This window comes from Melospiza georgiana, chromosome 7 (genome assembly GCF_028018845.1).
Source record: "Melospiza georgiana isolate bMelGeo1 chromosome 7, bMelGeo1.pri, whole genome shotgun sequence".
NCBI classification, from domain to species: Eukaryota; Metazoa; Chordata; class Aves; order Passeriformes; family Passerellidae; genus Melospiza; species Melospiza georgiana.
The window spans coordinates 5,383,042-5,408,378 of record NC_080436.1 but is presented as its reverse complement, the minus strand read 5'-3'; the positions used below and the strand labels follow the sequence as shown (position 1 = coordinate 5,408,378).

At 45.3% G+C, this 25,337-nt stretch overlaps 1 protein-coding gene across 10 annotated transcripts in view; it reads right to left on the bottom strand.

Moving 5' to 3' along the window:
• Positions 1 to 25,337, bottom strand: part of LRRFIP1 (LRR binding FLII interacting protein 1) — a 109,610-nt gene that overhangs the window by 33,160 nt on the left and 51,113 nt on the right. For 2 of the 10 annotated variants that reach the window (XM_058028546.1, XM_058028550.1), the window contains exons 3-13: positions 22,290 to 22,307; positions 18,983 to 19,030; positions 17,731 to 17,775; positions 17,167 to 17,217; positions 13,774 to 13,806; positions 12,289 to 12,336; positions 8,953 to 9,009; positions 6,090 to 6,170; positions 4,948 to 4,992; positions 4,019 to 4,084; positions 112 to 189 (exon numbers count right to left, since the gene is read on the bottom strand). In XM_058028546.1, coding sequence (XP_057884529.1) covers positions 112 to 189; positions 4,019 to 4,084; positions 4,948 to 4,992; positions 6,090 to 6,170; positions 8,953 to 9,009; positions 12,289 to 12,336; positions 13,774 to 13,806; positions 17,167 to 17,217; positions 17,731 to 17,775; positions 18,983 to 19,030; positions 22,290 to 22,307 — 570 coding nt within the window. The remainder of the gene's footprint in view (positions 1 to 111; positions 190 to 4,018; positions 4,085 to 4,947; positions 4,993 to 6,089; positions 6,171 to 8,952; positions 9,010 to 12,288; positions 12,337 to 13,773; positions 13,807 to 17,166; positions 17,218 to 17,730; positions 17,776 to 18,982; positions 19,031 to 22,289; positions 22,308 to 25,337) is intronic. The other 8 variants (XM_058028548.1, XM_058028551.1, XM_058028547.1 and 5 more) reach the window with 8 other exon arrangements.

Sequence of the window (25,337 nt, the reverse complement as noted above, 5' to 3'; positions counted from 1 at the left end):
AATAATACATCCCTTGAGGATTACTCAGAGACAGTGACCTCTCTGCACAAAAAAAGGACCTTGAAGGAGAGAGGAATGAAACAAAGGGCAAAGAGAAAGAGAGGAGCTCACCACTGGACTGGCCCGAGCAGAGCTGGCTCTGGAGGATGCCCGGGATCCCGACCCAAGGTAGCAGCTGTACTCAGAGGGCTGCAGCAGGAAATCCAGGAACAGCAGGCAGAGAAAAGAGAGAGCCATTAGAACTGGCAAGGGAAGCAGGAGAGGATGTGGAGCATCACATCTGAAATCAGTTCAAGAGATGGTGACATGCAGCTGGACAAAGGAACAGCAGTGAAAAACAGAGAATTGTTAATTTGAAAATCAAGGCAAGCAGTAATTCCACTGGCAGTTCAAGTAGAGATTTGACTCAATTCTTAGAATACTAATCATTTATTTCTATCTCTTCAGGTACCAGTGACAAGTAAACAATTCAGTTTCTCTACAAAAGCCTCCATCCTACTACTTTCCAAGAGCTCTGGCGAATCATTTTCCCATGTTCCCAACATTGTGCACATATAAAATGAACTCATGCTCTGCAGGCCAAAGGAAGAAACATCCACCTATGTGGGGATTAAAGTAAAAACTGAGCCCAGCTCAGAGACTGAGTCTCTCTCCTGGTTTTCCAGCACCTGCAGTCCTCATCTCCTGCCAAAGAAAGTCTTGTAGCTTTTTTTGAAAGGAAACATTTGAGCAAAGATGCAGGGCAGGGCTGGCTGGTTGCTGACAAGGACAAAGAATGTGTCCATGCTCTTTTATTTCCAGAGGTTTTAATGCAGTGGACATGGAGCAGGGAAATAAAAGTTTAAAGCATCAGGGAAACAGAACTAGAACTTACCCTGGAAACAATGAGTTTATTTCAGAGGTGATTAGGACTCAGAAATAACACACAGAAATCTGAAGAATTATTATGCTTTGGAGATGCTGTGGGTTTTTTCAGGGCTTTTTTTATTAAGTCACTACAGGAGCAGCCAGGCCACTGCAGGGCTGCTCCATCACCATTAGTCACAGCAGCACAGCATCACCCACAAATTAAGCTTGCAGCACTAATGAATGGTGAGAGGGTAAGCTGGAAACAACCCCAGCCAGAGCAGAAGCACAGGGTCAGCCCACAAAACATCCAGTGCAGGGTGCACAGCCCTCAATGAGCCCATGGGCAGGGCAGTGCCCTTGGATGCACCCTGAGGGAGGGCCTGGCACAGTGTCCAGAGCAGCTGGGGCTGCCCCTGGATCCCTGGAATGGTCAGTGCTGGGCAGGGCTTGGAGCACCCTGGAGAGGGGAAGGTGACCCTGCCCAGGTGGCCTTTGATGTCCCTTCCAACCCCAACCATTCTGGGATTCTGTGTCTAACACTGGCTTTGTGCACCTGATCTTCATTTCAGAGGTTATAAAACTCTGCTGCACGCTGTTTCCAACTACTGCCAGTCACACAATAATTCCTAAATCAAAGGCAAAAAGCACTGAAGTAAAAACACAGGTTCTGTTTGGCCACTGCAGTGTTTTATGCCTAACAAAAGAAGGGTTTAGAATAAATTTGAAATGTGTGACAGGGAAAAAGCTCTAAGTACTGATGAGCCCCATATTAATGTTTCCAGGCCCTATTTATCCCACAGCTGCTCCCTGTGCATTGCAGGGCTGACTGTGGAAGTGGCTGTGACCAAGCAAGGCCACTTTCAGCCTCACCCCCTGCATCCACCTGCCCTTCCAAAAACATTTTTGGGAACAGCCAGCAGAGGTGACACTCCCTCTCAGGTTCAGAGGCATTAAAGCAACCACAGGTGCTGTGACAAGGTCACTGCCTCTGGGGCAAACCCCTCCTGCTCCAAGTCTCTCATTACTCCAGCAACTGGAAAGGCTGGGTTACACACAAATAAACACCTGTGGCTCAGGATGGGATGGGGATGAGGATGGAGGGAGGGGAAAGCACCAGGGTTTCAGTCTTCATGCCACTGTGACAGCCCCTGAAAGACTTGCAAAGAGGTTTTGGGCTGAAAAATTTGCTGTAAATGATTTCTCACAGCTGTGAATCAGCAGGCAGGCAGGAGGCTGGCACAGCCCTTGAAGGACCAACAAGTGCTTAGAAAGCATTCTTCAAAGTGTTTCCTCCTCCAAGCTAATAAAAATATGATGTTTAAAGTTAACATCACTGCTCTGCCTCAAGGTTTTTCACTCTTATGGCCTTAGAAGGTGGCTGTTTGTTTGCTGGGGTTCTCTTGGTTGGTTGGGTTCTGCTATGAGAGGCAGAATAAGCAGAGGGCTCACAGAGGAGGACTGAAAAATCTAAAGAGATTGACTTTTTTTCTTTTTTGTTTTCCAGGTGGACACAACAGCAGCAGATGGACTGCCTGCCCCAAACACCCACAGAGGAGATATGAAGGCATTTTGTGACTTTTAATCTGTAAACCAACTTCTGGAGTTTCTTTTTTGAAAATACACAATTTATATGGTCATTCCTTATATTGTTGCTCCCCATCCATGACAGAGCCCTCCACTCTCATCAACACACATTTTGGAAGCACTGTCACACATATGACTGTAAAATATATTTGACTATAAATCCAAGAGGCAAAACCAAGCAAGCCATATATTCCCAAAAATCATTCACTTCACACTGCTTATGTGGAACTGATTTTTAAATTTTTGGCTGATTGTTTTTCAAAATTGTATTTGACAAGAAGAATTAAGTCTCAGGGAGGGAAAGGATTTAATGTATGGCCTTTCCAAATTGTTTTATCTGCAAACTGAGTATGAGGCAGACCTGAATTCCCTGTCCCACAGAGGGATGAGTTCCCATTGGAAACTCATGGGAAATCCAAGAAACAAAACCAAGCCACCCATATATTCCCAAAAATCATTCACTTCACACTGCTTATGTGGAACTGATTTTTAAATTTTTGGCTGATTGTTTTTCAAAATTGTATTTGACAAGAAGAATTAAGTCTCAGGGAGGGAAAGGATTTAATGTATGGCCTTTCCAAATTGTTTTATCTGCAAACTGAGTATGAGGCAGACCTGAATTCCCTGTCCCACAGAGGGATGAGTTCCCATTGGAAACTCATGGGAAATCCAAGAAACAAAACCAAGCCACCCATATATTCCCAAAAATCATTTACTTCACACTGCTTGTGTGGAACTGATTTTTAAATTTTTGGCTGATTATTTTTCAAACTTGTATTTTTCTCAGTTTTGACAAGAAGAATTAAGTCTCAGGGAGGGAAAGGATTTCATGTATGGCCTTTCCAAGGTGTTTTATCTGCAAACTGAGTGTGAGGCAGACCTGAATTCCCTGTCCCACAGAGGGATGAGTTCCCATTGATCACTCCTCCATGGATTCTCGTGGGAAATCCAAGAAACAAAACCAAGCCACCCATATATTCCCAAAAATCATTCACTTCACACTGCTTGTGTGGAACTGATTTTTCAATTTTTGGCTGATTATTTTTCAAAATTGTACTTGACAAGAAGGATTAAGACTTAGGGGGGGAAAGGATTTCATGTATGGCCTTATGGATTTCAGGTATGGCCTTTCCAAGGTGTTTTGTCTGTGTGAGGCAGAAGCGGATTCCCAGTCCAACAGAGGGATGAGCTCCCATTCACCACTGCTCCATGGATTCTCGTGGGAAATCCAAGAAACAAAACCAAGCCACCCATATATTCCCACTTCACACTGCTTGTGTGGACCTGATTTTTCAATTTTTGGCTGATTATTTTTCAAAATTGTACTTGACAGGAAGAATTAAGACTTAGGGGGGGGAAAGGATTTCATGCATGGCCTTCCCAAGGTGCTTTATCTGTGTGAGGTAGGAGCGGATTGCCCGTCCCACAGAAGGACGAGCTCCCATTGATCACTGCTCCATGGAAGCTGGTTGGAATGGTGCTCCCACTACAGCAGCAGGTCCTGGCTGTCCCACAGCCCAGGTGGGAGGCTCCCCAGGCCGGCAGAGGACAGGGACAGAGCGGGGAAAAGCAGAAAAGCTCTTACAGCGCGGGAACTGGGGGCACTATAGCGCCGGCTCCCGCTGTAAACGCTCTCGTCGTACACCGACGCCTACAATGAAACACAGAGTCAGCACGGCCCGGCACGGCACTCGGCCTCTCCGCACACTCACAGACTCACCCAGAACAGCAGCAGGCAGCCAGCAGCGGGGACAGGGACAGGGACACCTCCTGGGGGCCAGCACGGGGCCATCTCCTGGGTGCAGCATGCAGGGGAAGAGCCGAGGCGAGCGAACGTGCGGCATCTGGCACACGCCGAGGTGGGACACCAACCCTCCTCACAATTCAACTTTAATTTAGTGCTTTGACTGCCTACCCATGAAATGGCTACATCAATTCTTGCTCTGATCCCATCGGTTTCACCTTCGCTGCTGGTGCTGGCAGTGATGAGCTTCACTTACCTCCTAATAAGCTCCACTTACCAGCCAGTTTAGTAAATGAATAAAATAGGAGGAAAATGAATGTTTCAAGACAGGCTCTGGTTTAGCACAGAGATATATGGCTCAGGAAACTTTAAGCTTTGAGGAAAAAAAATCTGAAAAGCTCATTTTAAACAAGAAGGCAGGAATTTGTCTAAAAAATTATATTTGTGAACAGATTTTTGTTAGTTGTTAAGCAGCCAGCAAGAATTGATGTTGCCTCTCTGTCCTGCTGCTGGAAAGACACCGAGGAAGACAATTCCCCGGCAGCATCACAACCCCATGAGCACAATCCCAACATGAATTAAAGGAAGGCTCAGCAAACTCAGGTGTGCACAACCAGCATCACACACGTGGCATTCAGATGGATGGGACACCAGGGGTGAGACAAATGAATGCACCCGAGGGGGAATTACAGACAGAGCAAGGGACAAGGTGTGCATGGCCGGGGGTGGGAGGCTCTGGTGTTGGTGCTCAGAGCATCAGCACAACAAACCCTGTAACTCCTGGCTGGCAGGGCATCGCTGTACAGCAGGGAGGGCTGGGGGAGACAAGCACAACACTTTTTGGTTTGGCATGGAAAATTCAACAGGAAAAAAAAAACAAAGGTGCCAACAGCAGAATGAACCCTCTTGGTGAGAGATTAGGATCACTACATGACAGCAGAAGGAAGCCCAGTACAGAGAATATTAGTCATGTGCTCCATGAAAGCATTAGATCTCTGCTCCCAAAGACTAAGAATACCAAGCAGGCACGTGCATTTCCTACAGGAAGGGAGGACACAGACAGTATGCAAAAGCAAAACAGTAAAATTTAATTTTAGGTTGTTAAGCTGTTATTGTCTCCCACACGTTTGTGTAGAGGAGCCAGAAATGGGGTTTGTCCTCACGAAAAAGAGCTACACAGAAGTGCTTCAAAGCACACACTGTTAGTTGTAAGATCATCTCCTGTGTGTTTCACTATTCACAAACACAGAGAAAACACAACCAATTCAGGAAAAATTACAAGTGTTTCAATCAGAGCAGCCTGAAACAAGTGTTAGTAACATCCCCCCCCAAAATGCAGGACTCACACAAACCCAGAGCACTCTGTGTGTGTGGCAGAGCTGGGTGCAGGAGGCTCCAGCAGTGACCCCAAGCCCAGGTCCTGCTGCCAGTGCCCCATCCACACCCCTGGGGCACTGCTGGAGCTCTGCTGGCACCAGCTCTGCCACACACAGGGGACAATGCAACCTCACAGGGTTTCACACTCCACTGATGCGCTCCCAGCACTCTGGGAGCTGCCTCCCTGTTATTTTGAGTGGTGCAGACTGGATTGTCTCAAACTCACCAGGCTGACACGCTATGCAGAGGAGCTGTCTCAAACAGAGAACTTCAGGTAATTAAGATTTCCCTTATCTTTCCAGACCAACAAGGAAAGGGAGGAGCAGCCAAGGAAAAACTGACTGTGCTCATTTTAAAACAGTTTTCCATGACTCATTCCAAATCTTAAAAGGTCTGGTTTGTTCGAGGCTTTTTTTAAAGTTTCACTAAAAAGAGCTACAGAGACTCTTGACAATTGGTCCAATTGATTCCTAAGCACAAGAGGTTGTATTATCCAAACAAAGTCCAGGCCAGGTGAAGCCAGAGGGCAACAGACCCAATTTCCATTTTGGGAAGAAAGTTGAGATGTGGAAGCATAGCTGCTGTTGGGGAGACCCAGGTCGGAGTAGTAGGAAGCCTGCATTAACAAACAAAGCAAAAAAAAAAAAAAAACAAAAAAGAAAAAAAGAAAACTCCTTGAGAACTCAGCTTCATTCTTTATTCCTTTAAATGGGAAGCAAAAAGTAAACTAAGTGAATACAAAGTGCAAAGCAGCCAAAGTGGTCACAGATGCAAAAAGAAGGCAGAACTGCCTTAAAGCTGTGAGGACGTGTGAAAACTGTGGGACCACTGAAGCACTGGAAAAACACACTGGTCAGAGAGCTGGCCAGGTTCCTCCTGGGAGCCTGGGGAGTTTATGTCCTGCTAGCTACACCCTGAGATGCTGGGAGATGGAGAGCACAGCCAGGGACCAAAGCTGCTGCCTGTGCCCAGCAGGAGTGTGAGCAGCCGCCGTCAGACACGGCAAGACTGAGTGGGGAGAAAACTGATCCCTAAGAAGTGAGACTTTAAGCACCTTCTTTAAATTAAACACCTTCTCTCCTTGCTGTCTGCCTTGCATCCAGTCATCCCTGCACTTCTGGTCCACTCAGGGGATGTTAATGAGGAATGGTTGCTCTGAAAGATCTCACACTTTCACCCCCTTTGCTGCTCTCCAGGGCTCTCCTTTCACACCCATTCCCTGACACCTTTCCTCTCCAAACATTTCTCAGACAGCCAAGGCTCTCTGCTTTCAGCAGTCAGCTCCTCACAAACCCTAACTCATCCTTCTCTCACCACTGTGGTCCATGGAGGTGGTAATTTCCTCACAAAGGAAGGAGATCTGTGGCAAAATAAAGGAATTTGTTTGCTTTCTTCTGAAATTTAGATATGTCACAATACCCACAGGTACAGGCTGAGGGCAAATCACTGTCCAACCTCAAAAAAAATCTAACCCAAGAAACAACCAAAACCCCTCAAACAATGCCTGTACAAGGAGACTTTGTCTGAAGGGAAACCTGAAGTGAACTTTAAGAAATGATTTTCATTCCTGCTTAGAGTTTGCAATCTGCACGTGGGCCGTTTGGCACATGGCATTAATCATATTTAAGGGATCAACCTGTGACACTGCAAGTGCAGTGTGCACATGGAGATCAGCCCATTCTGTGACTTAAAACTGGACACCCATTTTGGAAACAGCCATTGCCAGCAGGTTCATTCATCATTTCCCTGCTGCCCTGAAGAATTTTCCTATTTTGCATTTTTCCTTGTCACTTTGTCATTCGGCTTGGGTATTTTGGAGACACTATTCCTAAAAAGTGAATGCCAACCAGACTGGCATCAATTTGAAGTTTCAGCTATTCCGAGTTACCCCCAAACCTTCCTCCCCCTCCTAATTAATGATTAATCCAAACAGCAACAGAACTACAAGGAACTAACGATGTTGCTGTAATTAAGCCCTACTCAGACTAAACCTCCACGCTGCAAACGCCAATTCCAGCATGATTTTAAATTATTTAAATGGCAACCAAACAACCTCTTCTCCCCTGGACGACTTTCTTGCGGATATTTTGCTCTCCCTGCAGCCCTTGGAGCACTGGAGAATGTCAGTAAAGAGTAAGAACATCATTTATCACCAGTGCTACAGAATAAAGCTCCTTCAACTCCTCAAATGGGCCAGCAACAGGACAGGCTGTTTTTTCAGCAGCTCAAGCAACAGCATTTCATTGTCCCTTGTCCACATAATGCCAGCTAAATTATATGGCAGCAACAATTTTAGATGGACATGAAATATCAGATTTCACTGTTTATCCAGGCTCCTGCTTAACTTTGTGCCTACAAAGTCACCCCCTGAACTCCCTCTCATGTTCAGCGTGTTATTGCTCAAACACTTGGATAAATGGAGGCTTAAAAGAGTTTATTTTTGGCCTAAACACTGAGCTTTAGGCTGCACAGCACTAAATTTCTTTAGAAGCCTTGATAGCATAAAGATCAACAGGCTCTGAGCTTTTTGTGTGGCTTTGTTAAAATAAAGGGGGAATAAAAAACCCCAAACAGTTCCCCCTCTGCCCCCAGGCTGCGCCTGGACAACCCCTTTAAATCATCTGCACAATCCCCAATATTTAACAAAGCAGGGCCAGGAGTTGCAGTAATTGACACACAACACTTGTGCTGGAACATTGTGACCTGCATCCTCACAACTGAGTTAATTATTAAGCTTTTCTGGACTGGAAATAAAAGTCCAGCAATGTTAAGTAGTTAAGTGGGAACACTTGCACTGGCTCTTCAGCTCTGTAGGCGTTTCCAGAAACCCTAGGATATGGTTTATAAAGGGAAAAAAGAAATAAAAACCCAAAAAACCAAAGGCATTTAGTTAAGCAAACTTCAAATAAACAATGTGCATTTGGGGAAAATTCAAAATCCATTTTAACTATGCAAATTCAAATTCAAAGTCCATTTTAACTATGCAAATCTCAAGGCATGGTCTAAATTAGGAGATTCAGCGCTAGAGCACAGCATGAACACCTTTGCAGAGGTGGAAAAGCACTCCCTCTGTTTCCAGCATGTGGAAACCCTCCCTGCCAGTGCTGCCACAATGTAACTTCTAACCAGTTTTGTTCACAAGTTAAAGCAGTTCTGGCTCCCAAGATCTTTCTGTACCAATTTCTGAGACTCCCCACTCAGGGCTTGATTTTTGATTTTTTATTTCCCAGATTTTGATTTTTTATTGCTTGCTGCACCTCCAGTGCCTGACAAACTCCAAACCCACAACATGCAAGACAGGTAAAACCTGCTTCACTGCCAAAAAGAATTTGCTAATTAGCTTTAATCCCATCAAATGGAATGATAGAATTTTATAGCAACAGAAATCATCTACTAACCCTGCTAGATTTTCTACTCTGGGATGATCCATACACGTCTTCCTCATAACCATTGGTCTGTTGTGGAAGGAAAGGAAAAACAAAAAAGGAAAGACAGAAAGACAAAAAAGGAGAGAAGAAAAATTGACGTAGACCCCGAAGGGAGTTTTTAAGCAAATGTCATCACTTATGAAAGGCAAAGGCAGAGACAGAACTTTTCAAAGATACACCAGGAGCAGTGCAGGATTAGGTCATGATTTCAAACATGAGGACACGAACATTTGTGTCACTGCCTCTAGAACAGCCAAAAATGTCAAGGATACTCCTGCTTGCCCTTTTTGATCCCCCCTTCTTTCTTTTTTTTTTTTGCCTCCCCTATTATTACTATATTTACACATTATTCTATATTTAAACACTCTGTGAACGGAATAGGACACAAAATGGGGACAGAAAGGAGATCAGATACTACAATAAAGGGCTTAAATCACTATAGCTCTTTATACCTCAGGCAGCCAAACACCTAAAAAGCTGCAAATTGTAGTAGAGGAATTAATTCCATTTGAGAAATCCAGCTTAGCAAACATGCAGGGCCGTATAAATTCTCTTCTTTTTGATTTTGAGCATCAGGATGAAACCCAGACAGTGGCCCATCTGCCTCACCCCAGGGTTCTGAGGGCTGGCAGGAGATTTGGGTGGGCTCAGCTGTCCTCCCTGGGGTCAGCAGGGAAAACAAACAAGCCCACAAGGACTGCTCCATAAACAAGGTGAGGCGCTGCAAATCCCTGTGGCAGCAGTGCTGGGAATAAAAGAAAACAATCAGTGACTCAGTCCTGAGTCTGGGAATGGGGTGGTGAAGAAGAGAACCTAGAAGTCTCCTCAATGGACAGCATTAAAAGCTCAGGTTTCCCCAGCAATTCACTGTTCAGGTATCACCTCACAACCAGCCCTGGTTCAACACTGACAACAAGGAAGCACTCTGTGTATTTGGGGTGGAAATTTAATTAGAATTTCTATTAAAATTGAGTTTTGAAGTCCATGCTTTAATGAGTTCCAAAATGAAAATCCACTAGAACCAATCTGAATCAATTTCCAAGAGAAATATTTATCATCTACTATACAGCCGCTTGCATGAAAAATTAAACAAATTAACTTAGAAACCAGTTCAGAGCCAAGCTGGGAAAAGCTTAGAATCTCTATTGAAATGCAATACTATCACCCCAAATGGAAGGCAAACATCCAAGTTTCTTTTATTCAAGAACTGATTTGAAATTCTGCTGCAGCCTTCTCACACAGCTTGGCTTCTTTCCAGCTTTCACCAGGTTGTTGTTTGTTTGGTTTTTTCCAAGCTCCTTGAATTTCTCCAATGCTTAAGAATGGTTAAAATGGATCTCCAGCAGCTGAAGGCAGCGCTCTGTGCAGACCAATTACCTCCACCACCCCTTTTATTGCTACACTGAGGACTTGTTTGCCTTTTTCAGCTGTGCAATATTGACTAAATGTAACCTCAGATCACTATCTGAACCATCCTATTACTCTGTAATGGTACCTTCATTTTTCCCAGATGTGGTATTCCCCATTTGTTTTTACTGTTATTCCATTTTGACAAGCTGTCTCCTGTTTATCATCAGTATTTTCACTGTAAGCCTGTATGAAACTGCCTTCACTCCCTGCACTCAGCCAGCCAGGCAACACAGACTCCTGGGGAACGGCTTTTCCCTCCTTAAAAAACCCAGATGATGCTGTCTTAGCTGGGAGCAGAGCAGCTGAGATCCTTCCCAGCTGTCCTGCTCTCTAACCAAGCTATTTTCCAACTGTACATTCCTTTTACAAGAACGAGGTCTGGCCCAAGGTTTCACTTCATGTCACGCAGAGACAGCCAGGAGCCTCACAGTCAATTCTCAGGAACATCCTTTATGCCCTGAAATAATCACCCTGCTTAGGACCTCCAGCTGAACTGGCATGATGGATTTTCCACAAGGCCAGGGTAACTGTTTATCACTTGACAGTTCAGGCCCTTCTAAAGGAATCTGCTTTATCTGCCCTGTGTCTCTGAGATTTGAGCCTGAAGCCCCAGAGCTGAGGCCATTTCCCCTGCCCCTCTGACCCATCCTCTCCAGAAACCTCTCCAGTGCATATTTCTGAAGGCAAATGCTCCAGGCAGCTCTAGGAGAGCAGGGTCAGTTTTATCAGACCTCGCTGGCCTTTGTTCTAGGCCACGTTTACACGCAAAGCATCTGACCCTTATGAAAATTAGAACAAATAAAACTGCATGCTAGAGAGGCTAAAAAGACTCCATTTTACTTTTCTCCCTTTTGTGACCCTATTTTTCTCTGTATTTTCTTCTTGCTTTTGACAAAGGAAACCAATTTCACTGCCATTGTGTCCTTTTCTGCTTGCAATGTTTTTTACCTCAGGCTGTGGCTCCTGCTGCTCCCTCAGGCTGTCTCAATCCCACACCCAACTTCCAGCCCTCAGAAAAATTCTCTGCTCATTTCCAGTGTGGCAAAGAACCCCAACCCAGCCTCCAGCTGTGATGAGCTAAAGAATAAAGCAGGGAATTATTAGGAGGCCTCAATGGATCCATCTTGGGCAGCACAAGAGCCCAGCCAGGGCTGCACCCAAGATGAACCCAAAAATGGTCACAAAATGGACAACCAGTCACGAGGTCTCTCACTTCTATAAGTTCTGGTCTATTTGCATATTGGAGTTAATTGTCCAATTATAACTTCAGGTTATGAAGTCCCATCCTGCTTGTTTTTCTCTCTCTAGCCCTCATTGTTTGTGCTCTTGGGCTTGAGATTTGGATCATTTGTCCTCCATGGGACCATTGTCCCATCTGGAGAAGGAATTGTTTTGTCTCCCTGCTCTGTGAAGAGAGCTCACCATCCCTTAATATGAAGCTCAAATCCACACACTAAAGCAGCACAGAATCTAAAAAATATAAAAGCCAAAACCTGAGGCATCAGTGTCCTCTTTGCCTGCCTGGAATTGCTCCCCATAAGATTCACCCATGACAGGGGGTGCAATGAGATGGGGTTTCAGGGCCTTTCTAACCCAAACCATTTGGGATTCTATCATATTCTCTCAATATTGCCTATTACTGCCAAAGTTAGGTAGCTCCAGTAAGGTTTTGACTTTTCCCACATGCTCTTTATGCACAGCACTGAAATAAGAGTTTGGATTAGCCCACATTTTGGAGATGAAATTATTCAAATGCTCATTATTCCCTATCAAGTGCTGATAGCTGGGGTGTATCCTTGACACTGGGCTGGCAGCTCTGCCACCTGCACACACTCCTTGTCCTGCCACAGCAGCTTTGGAGGCAGAACCCTCTGTGAGACACACAGAAATACATACTGCTTTGGAGTAGCTCTTCTTTTTGGTCCTCTCACTCTCTAATCCAGCCTGCAGTGGGATGAAGAACGTGGGGTGAGATCAGTGAGTGTGTGTGCACCCCCATGCAGGGCCAGGCATGCACATCCCCATGCAGGCAGAGGAGCAGGGCAGGGCTCAGGGGGCAGCCAATGGAATAAAACACTCGATTATTGGGAATATTGCTCGGTTATTGGGAATATTGCTTAAATGCACTGGTAAATTTAGCAGCTGTGCTCCCAATCAGCCACGCTGGCTGGGCTCAGTCAATGCACAGCTGTCCATCCTGACTGTATCAATAGAGCCATGCAAACACCCCAACGTGCTGCAGCTATTCCGGGATGTAGGTCAGGCACAAAGGGATGCACTGAGCCCCTGGCTGGAAACGGGAATGAAGGAGAGGGGAAAAGCAGGAGAATCTACAGGACTGCACTGCCCAGTTTGCTTCCTGCAGACTCCAGCACACCTCCAGTTGTGGAAATGTTCTCAACTGAGCTTTAGTCCTCATTGCCCCTTTCTGTTCTTTCAGGACCTGCTTTATCTCAGTGTTCCCAGAGCAAATACTTGCTGTCAAAGTATTAATAATAATGTGATTTTGTCTCCTAGAGTGAAGGTAACACAAGCTGCAGCTTTGGCAGGCAGTGTGTTTGTCCTGTCTGTCACTGTCATATTTTCTGGAAAAATCCCTTCACCAGGGTTTCTTCTCCTGGGAAGCTAAGAAGCCTCAGACAGAAAGAAAACAATGATTATCTGATTGCTTCTCCTGTGTTTTGCTGCTTTGGAGATTGTTTATCCAACAGGTGCTTGTTTGATTGGTTTCATGTGAATTGTTTTGACTTAATGACCAATCACAGCCAGCTGTGTCAGGACTCTGGGAAGTCACGAGTTTTCATTATTATCTTGTTAAGCCTTCTGTCTGTATCCTTTCTCTATTCTTTAGTATAGTTTTAGTATAGCATTCTTTAATATAATATAGTATCATAAAATAATAAATTCGCTTTCTGAGAACATGGAGTCAGATTCTCAATTCCTCCTTCGTTCTGGGGACCCTGAAAACATCACATCCTGTCACCTTTGCTAGATCTATTTACAGGGAGTTTATGAGAGTTTTGTTCCTTTCCAGATCTGTGCTGAAATAAATCCAGATGCAGCTGGTCCAACAATGGACAGGCTTTAACAGAGACAGTGTTTCAGGGGAAATCCATTCTGCCCTGCCCGTGGCAACCTCTGAGCCAAACCCAGCTCAGATCTCTCTAATCATCTGTCACTTCTCATCGGAACTGTGTCAGAGCAGGAGGAGAGGGAAGTGGCACCCTGACATCACAGACCACAAACTGCCTCAGGACGCCTCCGGATCACCCTGATCTCAGAGCAGTTATCACAACCTGGGTTAGCTGCTTCTTCATGATTAGGTTTTGAACACACACACACACACACACACACACTCTGCAGCTTGCAGACTGTTCTCACCACTGGGTAGGTGCTGGCATAATCCAAATGAGACTGTAAAGGCATGAGAGGAGAGGAAAATCAGAAAACAAAGGAAAACGCAAGTTATGTCAACCAAAGGAACTCCCCCAAAACAAAACAAACAACAAACAAACACAAAAATAGGCAGGGAGATGGAAATTCCAACAAAAGAACTTTGATAATGCAGGATCTCTTGCACAAAGGCACAAGTTTGAAGTTGGGAGGATACAAAACAAGGACACATAAACTACTCAGGAGTGATTGATAAAATAAGGATGCACAAATTAATCATGAGTGATTGATAACACAACAATATCTCATGCTGATGGTGCTGGATTAGAGACAGCCAGCTGGGAAGTGGGAGAACCAGGACAAATGAAATAGAAAAGGGACTGAAGAGAGGTTCAAGAGCCCTAACAAACACAGGCTGATGTTACTGAGGAAAATTTGCATGATACAGAAACTCAGCTTGCAGAATTCCTGAAACAGGAGTGGCAGGAGCTGTTGATGGGCTCAGGATCATCAGGGAAGCTGCTGAAGAAGCCTCTCCATGGAGGAGCCACAGACAGAGCCCTGGACTCCCTGTTTGCAGCACAGTGACAGCTCTGGAGCCTCAGCCCATTTGCTGGCCTGGTCTAATGAGCATCTCTGGAGGTTCTGCAGTGCTGCCTGCTGTGCCAGAAGCATCCAGAAGCTCCCCAAAAGCGACCTCAGCAAATCTCTGGTGCCTGCAGTCCAGGCATCCACTTCAGAAATATTCCAGGAGAAAAGCCCAGAGAGAAACCCACACAGATCAGTGGGGTGGTGAAGCCCTAGGGAGAAGTGAATGTCTGATATTGGCTCATTTCAGTGGAAACTTCCTGCACACAAGAGAAGCACAGCTGCAAAAGGGAAGCCCTGGCACCACCAGCCCCTCACAGTGCAAGGAGCCTGAGTGCCAAAGATGGAAGAGGAATTTCCCAAAAATGGCATCCTGCAACAATGGAAGGAGAGCCTCCACAAAGACAGCATCATTCAGAATCCTCCAAGTCATTTACAAACCCTTCATGGACACAAGGCAGCATCATTCAGAATCCTCCAAGTCATTTATAAACCCTTCATGGACACAAGGCAACTGGTTCTGGTGCTGACTTCAGGCTAAAATAGCTCCAAAGCCGAATTGGACACCAGAACTCAGGTGATTTTTTTAAGGTTGGTCAAAATTTATGGGGCTTTTGGCTTTGTTATTTTGAAGACAGATACAGCAAAAGCCAAACCTTCACAGACTGGCCACAGATGTGGTCTAAAATTACTAAATTACTAATTACAAAAAGCATCTGCTGTAAATCCACACTGGGAGAGTGATCAGAGAGCCTGTGCACAAGGGCCTGGAGTGACAGGGAAGGGAAGAATGGCTTCAAACTGACAAAAAATAGGTTAAAATTGGGTATTAGGAAGAAATTATTCTCTGTGAGGGTGGTGAGGCCCCGGCACAGGGTGCCCAGAGCAGCTGTGGCTGCCCCTGGAAGTGTTCCAGGCCAGGCTGGATGGGGCTTGGAGCAACCTGGGATAGTGGAAAGGGGTGGAACAAGATGAGTTTTAAGGTTTTTTCTGACTCACTTCATTCTGTGATTCTATCAATTAACTGTGAATAGAACAACTGGAAGATGTAGAAGGCTAAATTTCAGTTCAGACTGACAAATATTTACGTCCTTCTACAATCCCAGTGACACAAAAACAAGGCAAGGAAGCTCTGTCAAAACTTTTCCTGTGCCTGCCTAAATATCAGCAGATCCACCATCAAATGCTGCTTTTTGTGGACAGGGCCTGTGCAACATCACAGAGAAGCACCAGGGTGGAAAGTTTCAGGCAGATCCTTCTGTCAGAGAAGGACATTCCTTGCAGAAGCAGGAGGAATTTGGGGCCATCCCACATCCCTGGTTATTGCAGCCTGAGACTGCTCAGCAAAAAAGGGCCAGAAAAGCTCCTCCATGGATGGTGAGGAGGCAGAATGCAGGGCTTCTGCTCCTTAAATGTATACAAACCCCAGGATTGTGCTGCAAAAGCACCCCAGAAAGAATCAGTGGTGGATTTCCATGTAGAGAAGATGTTTCAGATGCAGATGTGCTATAAACACAGAGCTGGCGTGTTTGCATCGTGCCACGTTACAGGCAGGGATACACAACCCATCTGTGTTGTCATCACCTTCCAAAGAGACAGAATTGATATTTCAACTGAACTAGACATCTTTTTTCCCCTCCAGAAAATGCTTCCATATGTCAACATTTAACCCTAAGTAAAATAAACACTGCTTTTCACGTTCTGCTGTGCAGAGAGGCTTTTCTCCACTGAGTCTTTGGAGCTTTGAGGCATCTCCTAGCTCTGAAAAGCACTCAAGTTTGTCATCTTGAGCAAAAAAAGGTTTAAACAGCATTTCATGAGTAGCAATAAGGATTCCACTAAAAAGGGAACAAGGCAGCACTTTATATTTTTAAGCACATTTTTGTGCAATTTTACAGTGGGATCCCTGAGAAGGCTCTGCAGCAGAATTTTCTTTTTTTTTTCAATGAGTCTTTTAGTATGTAAAAACAGAGTTAAGGTTTATATAAATGTGTGTTATCTGGGAAAACACTGTCTCGACATTTTGAGGAAAAAAACTGTTTGAACTTTTCTTACAGATGAGTGCTCAGTGCTTCACTAATCCCACCCTCCACAAAACTCAGGCCTGCAGATGATTTTCAAGTATTTCTAAAGCATTTTTAAAGCCAGCAACCAGTGACAGGACCTAAGGGAATGGCTGGAGCTGTGTCAGAGGGATTTTGGGGTTAGATATCAGGGAAAGGCTCTTCCCCCAGAGGGTGCTGGGCACTGCCCAGGGAATGGGCACAAATGGGCACAGTCCTGAGGCTGCCAGAGCTCCTGCAATGTTTGGACAAGGCTCTCAGGGATGTCAGGGAGGGATTGTTGGGGGGTCTGTGCAGGGACAGCAGATGGATGAATGATCCTTGTGGGTCTCTTACGGCTCAGACTATTCTGTTATTTTATGAATATTCACCTGCAATTCCAAAGCGCCCAACACTTACTTCCACTGATCAATCACTTCTGGTTTCCTGGGCTAATAAACGCTGACCCCACCAGCACTTCCCCTTCCCAAATTCCCAGTTTCAGAGGGAAACAGGGGAGCTCACAAGGTGCATGCAGACACCAGTGTCTTGGCTGAGTCCCTCCTGCAGGAGTGAAGAGCAGTGACCACAAAGGATCCCTGCACGGGGCACACACTGCAGACAAACAGTGATCCACTTGAAAAAACCCAACATGGAACACGTCCAGGACAGTCCCCTTGGAGTGTGGGGGCACAGGGGACAGTGACAGCCACACACACACATGCACACAGAGGTTGCACAGTTTACCAACCCTCAGGCTTCCACGGCTACCCACTGACATGCGCTCATCTTCATCCGAAGCCTAGCGAGAGAAAGCGTAGAGACAAAAATAAACAGTGAAAAGAACACAGGTAACAGGCACTGATGGCTTTGATGGGACAGGAGGGAGGGAGAGATGCACAAACTCAATGTTTTTACAAAAGGATTGCATTGGAAGTGTAAGCAGAAAGCAAATGAAATCACACCCTGCCCAAGAAACAGTCAAGCACTTTACTGTAGGGTGAAGGAGGAGCTTGCTCAGGTGTTCCCTGCTCTATGCTTTTGGCCCTTTCATGAACATTAAACACTCCAAACAGGTTATTTCCCCACTTTCCACCCCCTTTACTCTTGCACATTTGCAAAAGCTCCCTGGAGTGACTGGGGAGAGGGCAGAGAAGTCAGGAAGTGGCTTTGGGGTTTCCTCTTGCTGGGGGAGGCAGGAGCTTGTTTTGGTTCCTTTTCTTTTGAGAAGGAAGTGCCTTGCACACTTATACAGTGTCTGTTTTCTTAATCTGAAATGTCTGTGTGAAGAGAAAAAGCAAAAGCAGGTACTGACCGAGGCATTTCTTCGGGCTCTACGGGAATAACGCTCACTGTCTTCCTACCAAGGCAGAGAGAGAAAACAGAGGGAGGTGTTGAGAGGACACACACAGCAACAGAGCCTTCCAGAAACACACACTGAGCTCCAGCCACGCACAGGAGCCAGTAAAGTTAAACCAAACAACAGGAGGTGACACCCTGTCGAAGCAGAGAAACCCTTCCTCCCTCCTGTGAGACCCCAAATTTCCTCTCGGCTACACTGGAAACGACATCAGATGCTTTGCATTTCAACAAGCTGGTTTGAACAAATTGATCTGCCACTGAATTTGGAAACAGCAGTAGGAAAAAAAAAGTTTTAATATTGTAGTCAACAGAGCTGATTTCCAAGCAAGGGAACTCCCAGTAAGGTGGAGTTATGCTCATCCAGCAAGGATTTGAGGAGACTTGGTGTGAGCCTGGAGCAGGTGGGTGGGTGGTCCATGCAGACCAGTATTTACTGATTAATTATCAAAGACCAAGGAATTTGGGGAGTTTGGGAAGTTACCTTCCACACTGGAAGCAGGCTGTTCAGTTTTGCCTTTGCAGCTTTGCAGGGCAAGGCCACAGCTTTCACTGGCATCACTGCTAAATGGCTTCATAAACTTAGGCTTGACACACATTTGAAGCCAGTGACTTCCAGCCCATTAGCAACTTTTTCATCTCCTATCATGGGTGTTAAAACAGTCAGATGTTGCTAGTGGCCATGTCTGTAGCTGGTATTCACTGGTTTTAGCAAATTCTAAAATCCAGGACAGGGTATTATTGGAAAAAAAGTGAGGATTGCCACATGCCAGCAATGATTCCTCTGAGGGGTTCCCCTGGGCCAGTAAGCGCTAAGGGAAATGAAACAGCATGAGTGAAACTTGCCCACAATTTACCTGAAGGCAGATTTAAGAAGATTCAAGTGGTGATGAGACCCACAAAAAGTAAAATGAGCACAAAGACTCCCTGTATCCCAAGGGGCTTTAACAGGTTTTTATCCTACCCTAATCTTCCAGCAACAGCGTGGACACAGGTCTGTAAAAGGAGATGGCTCTAACCCAGTCCTTGCCACTTTTAAGCTGATCAAAACTCACATTTCAGTTGGAAAAGCAAGACTGTGGGATTGCTTGGAGTGGAACTCACACTCCCAATGGATGAAAATACCTACTTGGAGGGATCTCAAACTCTATGAACTACTCAGAACTGCAACACGCAAAAGTTGTTGAGCTACGTTGATCAAGTCCTACCATCCATTGCTCGATGTCTCCCCACTTAGTATCCAGCCCATAATATTTCTACAGACAGAAAAAGGAAAAAAAGCAGAATTTAGATGAGAAAAGCAGACACAGAACATTTAGGCATGCACTGCCAGGCCTTGGCCGAGCCACACAGCTCCACACGACTGTGCCAGTGAGAGCTGTGCCGCGTGGCACCGGAATGAATGCCTGGGAAAAGCTGCCTGGAAAGGGGAAAGGGGAATTTGGGCACAACCAGGGTGCTCAGCAGCTTCCTCTCCCTCAGCACTGCAAAACCCCCCGTGCTGGGGGACAGGAGCAAGGAGAGTAATGAGTCTTGAATTCCTGACCCAGTTAAGTCAAGACTCATTACAAGGGAGGCGAGCGCAGGACTCTTCCAGGATGAAAATTGCTGTCAAATCATGTTTCCCATAAAGGTTTGTCAAAGTGGGCAGACAAGTTGGGTACAACTCATCTCTGGGCACTCTGATTTGCTGGATTAGAGCTCCACAGAGCTCCTTTCTGAGCACCAGGTTTTTTGACCCACCTGAGAGCAGTGGCAGCACCAATGGAAGTACAAGAGGACAAGATCCACCTGTGTAGGCAAAGACAACACTGGGAACTTCCCCATGGACTTGAATTTCCTCCAGGCAGCAAGTTGTTCAAAGATCCACAGTTTAACAGGACTTTTCTTCCTCTCAAATCAGCCTGTCAAACCTGGTCTCAGGAATTTTGTTGTTTTAATGGTGTCCATTAAAATGATTCCTGTTTGAATTAAAATCACTGGCCTGAAGCACAGCAATAGGCAAATGGAAATCCTGCTTAATGAAGGAAGAATAATATGTATTTTAGAACTTTCTTATAGGCTTGAGGAGGCAGGAGTATCAACAGCCAAAACCTTAGGAAATTATTTTTTAAAAAAATCAGAAAGCTGTTCTGTATTGCACTTTGGTTTTAGCACTCACTCAATGGTATTAATGCAATTTTATTTTACCCTTAAGACCTCATTCACCATTTACTGATAAACCAAACCAAACAGCTGTGCATTCTTCAGGGCTGTATTACTTTATTCCCACTTCAGATTCATAACCCATGCACCAGCTTGTTATAAAAGTAGCTGTTATGCACATCTCAGCCTGAGAATGACCCCTGAGAATTCCATGAACTCCCAGAGCTGTGTGCACGATGAGAACCTGCAGATTATATGCTTTGTAGTAAAGCAGGTCAGGTAAAGCCTTATTAGAGGCTTTTTAGCCATTAACAGACTGAGAACATTTTCTAACACTAGACATCAATTAAAAAAACTGAAACACACTATTAAAATGGAGAATCCTTTTTCACACATAGGAAGGATCCATAAACACATTTGTAATTTTTTTAGGGTTTCTGCTTTCTTTTCATGCCCTCTGTTCCTGACACTGGTTTATGAATTCAGCCTTGCAAAAGGGAGATAAGGAAACAGCCCTGACAAGACTTGCTATGTCACAGTTTAAGTTCCACTTCCAGGCTTCTCCTTCTCCATTTCAAATTACTCAGCTACGTGCTTAACATCCCCTGAAGAAAAATCTTAATGAATGACACTGCCCAGAGACTATTCTAATTTATAATATTTTAAAGAGCACGTGTCATACTGGACTGAACTGGCGGCTTTTAAGCTCTCAAGTATTTTGACCCCTCACAGCCACTTTTCTCAGCTCTCCCTCTACACCAACTCATCTGTTCTGCCCCCAGGGGTCTGATTCCAATGGGCTGAAGGAGGAAATGCTGCTTTTCCATTCATTCAGGTTTCACTTAGAGGCCCTTGCTGGACTCAGGTTCCCTTCCACCTTGAAAAGTGATATTACAATTCAATAATTAACGATGTCAATACCATTGAGAGAGAACTCCAGATGCGATTCGCTCACTGAGCGCCAGCGAAACTGCCGGACTCACAAACTCACCATGGGATGTTGGGAGGATAACCCACTTATCTCCTCATCCATGTCAGGACACCAACAGTAAACAACCTCCTGGGCTCCCAGGGGGCTGCTTCTGCACCAGGAGGTTAAATTAATTCCCATAAAGAAGATTAATAAGGAGCCTGTCGATCCATGGGCAGACACTGAGTCACTCAGCGCGCAGTCAGCTCCAGAAATAAAACCAGGAGTGAGAGGGACTTGTTGCCAAATTGATGGGGTCAGGATTAAATAGCAGAGCACATGATTTGAGCAGCTCTCTTCATATACATACACACTCCAAAGAGGAGAACAGCACTCCCAAGAAGCACATGCAGGGCTGGGTCAGGCTTTGAAACATGCAGTTAGGGCAGCCGGAGTGCCAGAACAGAACCAAGCACACTGTGGTTTAGGGAGACATTCAGCACTCAGCAAGCAATAAAAACACTCAGGGAAAAAAAAAAAAAAAAAAAAAAGAGAAAGATTCAATAAGGTAGAAAATGGCAGGCTTGAAGAAAAATGTGCTTTCTCCCTCCCTGTAAAAATTCTTGGGAGTTATTTCTGTTTCTAGGTGCCACTCAGCTCACATGCTGAAAACCAGGCTGTTATATTCAGTTCTTTTCAGATGTCTGGCTGAAATAACAGCCAGACATCACAACACAAACCCCAAAATCTGTTTCTACATGGCAAATGACCTCAGTTAGAGCTACTCTTATCATCCTCTTTGCCATCATCATGGAAAGGAAACTGGGAAGAGGGAAGAGGTCATGACTTTAAACTGAGATGAGAGAGGATTAAACAATATAAAATCACATTTAATGTGTGGGTTGAAGGCCATACAGTTTATTTACCCAAGGATTATGAATTCAAACACAGCATCCCTGATTTCCTTCAGTGACTTTGTGCAAATAAAGTCATCTGCAAGTCATTCTTCCTGCTGGCACCTGTTAAATGCTTGCCCAGCCTGAAACACTCCAGTGATTTTCTTGGCCTTCAGCACATGAACAGAGGTGACACAGGGAGCCACTGTGCCCTCCTGTGACCCTGCTTTGCCAAGTCACTTCTCTGTGACTGCTTATCCTTTGCCAAACAGGCTGTAGGAAAAAATCACATTAAGTGCCTGACCAGACACACCTTACATGGGTCACCTTCCCCCACTGCCCTTGACTGTCCACCCCACGATTATGGGAGGGGAGGGCAGAATTACATGGAAATTTGCAGCCTGCTGGGCATCTCCCACTCTTCAGAGGATTTCCAAGGTTGGACTCGAGGATCTTGGAGGTCTTTTGCCACCTAAATGGCTGTGTGGTTGTGAAACTGCAGCAAGACTCACAGGGTGGGAAGAAGAAGGCATGCAAACAAGAAGGAAAGCGAGCAAGCCCTACCTTCTGCACCTGATAGATCTGGGGGGAAAGGGGAAAGGGAGAGGAAAGAAACAAGGAACAAAGCTAGCATGAATGATGGATACATAGCAATGCTCCACAGCTCCTTCTGGAGGGAAAAAAACAGCGTTTATAGAGAAAATACAGCAGAACATCAACACACAGAAGAGCACAGTGAAGCCCTGTGGATTCAGGCAGGACAAAAGCAGCGTTTGCATCGTGGGCCTCCTCCATGTGACTGGCTAGAGCACAGCATTCCTGCTCCCATTCCCACCAGGCCCTGGGGTGCACATGGGACATTTTATCCCCAGGCTTTGCACCAGGCCAGAGCCCAGCCCAGCTGTGAGCCAGGACCTCTCACTTTTCCAGCCTTCCCTCCACAACAGGAATGGATGCCCAAATATTCACCCGGGACGAGTCGCGTATCTACCAGCACAATAAAAGCAAACAGCATTAACTACAGATCAACTGTTCCTCTTTGGAGGATAGAATTTGTCCTTGAGGGATGAACCACAGTTACAAAAGCAACAACCCCACACACCTCTCACCTGTGCACAGCACAGTGCCAGTGTGTGAAAATTCCTGGGAAATTCCTTGCATAGATATTGTTGGCATTAAAGCACCCCTGCAGGTTGCTCTGTCAATTTTTAATGTTTCTGTGGAGCCTGACACCATTTTCAGGCTTTAATAAATGCCCTGCTGACAGTGTTGTTCCATAGTCTTGGAGCACTTTGATAAGACACAAAACCTTTACAGCCACTCTACCTGCACCTGAATTTTGTGCTCTTGGAGAACTGCTCTTGACTGATGAGCTTTGTGAATCCACATGAAAACAGAAAATAGGTTTTTTTTCCTCACATCTTTCCTGAAACCAGAAATGTTTCTGGTTACCCCAAAAAACCCTTCTTGTTCAAAACCACCTGGCTGCACAATCCAGATTTTGGGGAATTTGGAGGATCCTTGGCATTCACTGCTCTCAGGGATACCCCATGGGAACCTGGATGCCAGTGCTGGGAAGCAAAGCTTATGCCTCTCAATCCCTGCCCTCCTGATCAGGTTCCCCTTCAGGAAGGACAATGCACAAACCCAGATTAATGCCTCAGCAGCTTTAATTCCCATTCCAGCAAGCACAGGAGGGAAAATTAGGACCCATTTTAAAACCAGCATTCCCACCACACAATAACCACCCCACTTCCCTAAGAAAGCCATGGAGAGGAAAATGAACTGGGCCCTCCCACAAGGCTGCACACAATTCCAATTTCTGGCTTCTCCATGGCACACTCAGAGTGCCTTTCATCCACACACAGGAGCCAAACACCACAGGTTCAAACCTGGCAATTACCACACAGCTGATTAACCTCAAAGCTTTAACTTTTCCATTCTGGTTTCTTTCACCCACTCCTCAAGGCAGCTCCATGGAATCCTTATTTTTCAAACCCAGTGCTCCAGGCCTGGCACAGCAGGGATTCATTCCCTGCTGAGTCCAAAGCAAGGCACACAAGGACCCAAACTGCCAATGGACAAGATAACAACAGGGTGCTTGTTCAGGCCAGGCACTGTGGAGGGAGGTGGAGAGGCTTTAGGGATAAAGCCAAATTCCTCATTTAACTATTCCAGCTTTTTATAAAACCTGGACTTCTGGAGGAGCCCATTAGCCAACAGGCATTACAGCTCTGCTCCGAAGTGACTGATCCCTCAGCAGTGCATGAGGGAAAGGTGTCCCTGTCCATGGCAGGGCGGTTGGAATCAGGGGGTTTTTAAGGGTTGTTCCAACCCTTAAAAGTCATTTTAGGATTCTGTGATGACATTGTCCTCTTTAGAAAAGAGAAAACATATACTTTTAAACAATCACCTCTGTTGCAGATGTGTCCCCCCCCAAAAAGAGTCCATACACATCTAAGCAGTCAAATGCTTTCAAGAGCAGTTTCCTCTATTAGGGTACACAGTTTTCTGTATTAGGGTATGACCAAAACACCCAAATGTGTTTCATCCACAGTATTAACAGCAGACAGCTTTCCTGATTTCCTCATCAAATGAGGCTGCACACAAAAATAAAATTTTTCATAGAAGTATGTTTAAAACTGGACAGAAAAAGCCATGGTGGCAGAAGAAGAGTCTGCTAAAAACATCATCCACATCATCCCTCTTCAAATTTTCCTGGGCATCTTCACAGTGAGTGTAGAAGACACAGATGAACCACCACAAACCTCCTCCATTTCCTCCCTGCTTATGTAAGCAACAAGTTCCATAGCCAGTCTCACCCCTCCCCATTCAAGCCACAAGAATCTGCTTTTCCCTTTCTTTTTTTTTACTAGAAAGCATCGGTAGTGTTATTTTATTCCAAAGAAATATGAATCCAAAGGGGGAAAAATATGTGCAAGTGAGGCAAGGAAGGAATTCACAAAGCAGCCAAGGCAAGTTTCATGCTGTGCCCTTAAAGCAAGTGCTGCAGACGAAGGCAGGAGAGCAGCACAGTGCACTTGCCTTGAACCAGAAGTACAGGCTCATCTGCTGTGTGAACTGGCAGGGAAGAACCTTATCCCACCGATTAAGGAGTGGGAGGAGATCAGTCTCTTTTCACTTCAGGCACTAATATCAGCTTACACTGTGGTCTCCAAGTGTCAGCCCTTGAAGAGACATTTAAAGCCTTGCCAGCAGAACACACAGAAAGCACTGCTACAGAAAGCATTCTCTGCAATTAGCTCTACTGCTGCAGCTTTCAAAAACTGTTACTGTTAAATATTGCTTGGGAAAAAAAGGGTTTAATACATCTCAGGTCAAGCTTCTGAGAGGAAAAAATAAATACACAGGAAAAAAAATATTCTTCCTCCAATTTTACCTTTAACAAATTGTTACTCAGAAAAACGGGGCTGCCCACTGCTGGCTTGCTGTTCTGCATGAATTAACAATAAATACCTGAATGCACACAGGAATTTGTCTCAGGACCAGGCACATCTCAACAGTACAAATCAAAGGGACTGGTCTCAGACTCTGCAGCTGGAAACCAAGTGTTTCAAAAGCATGGCAGCATGTATGGTAAACTAGGACCCA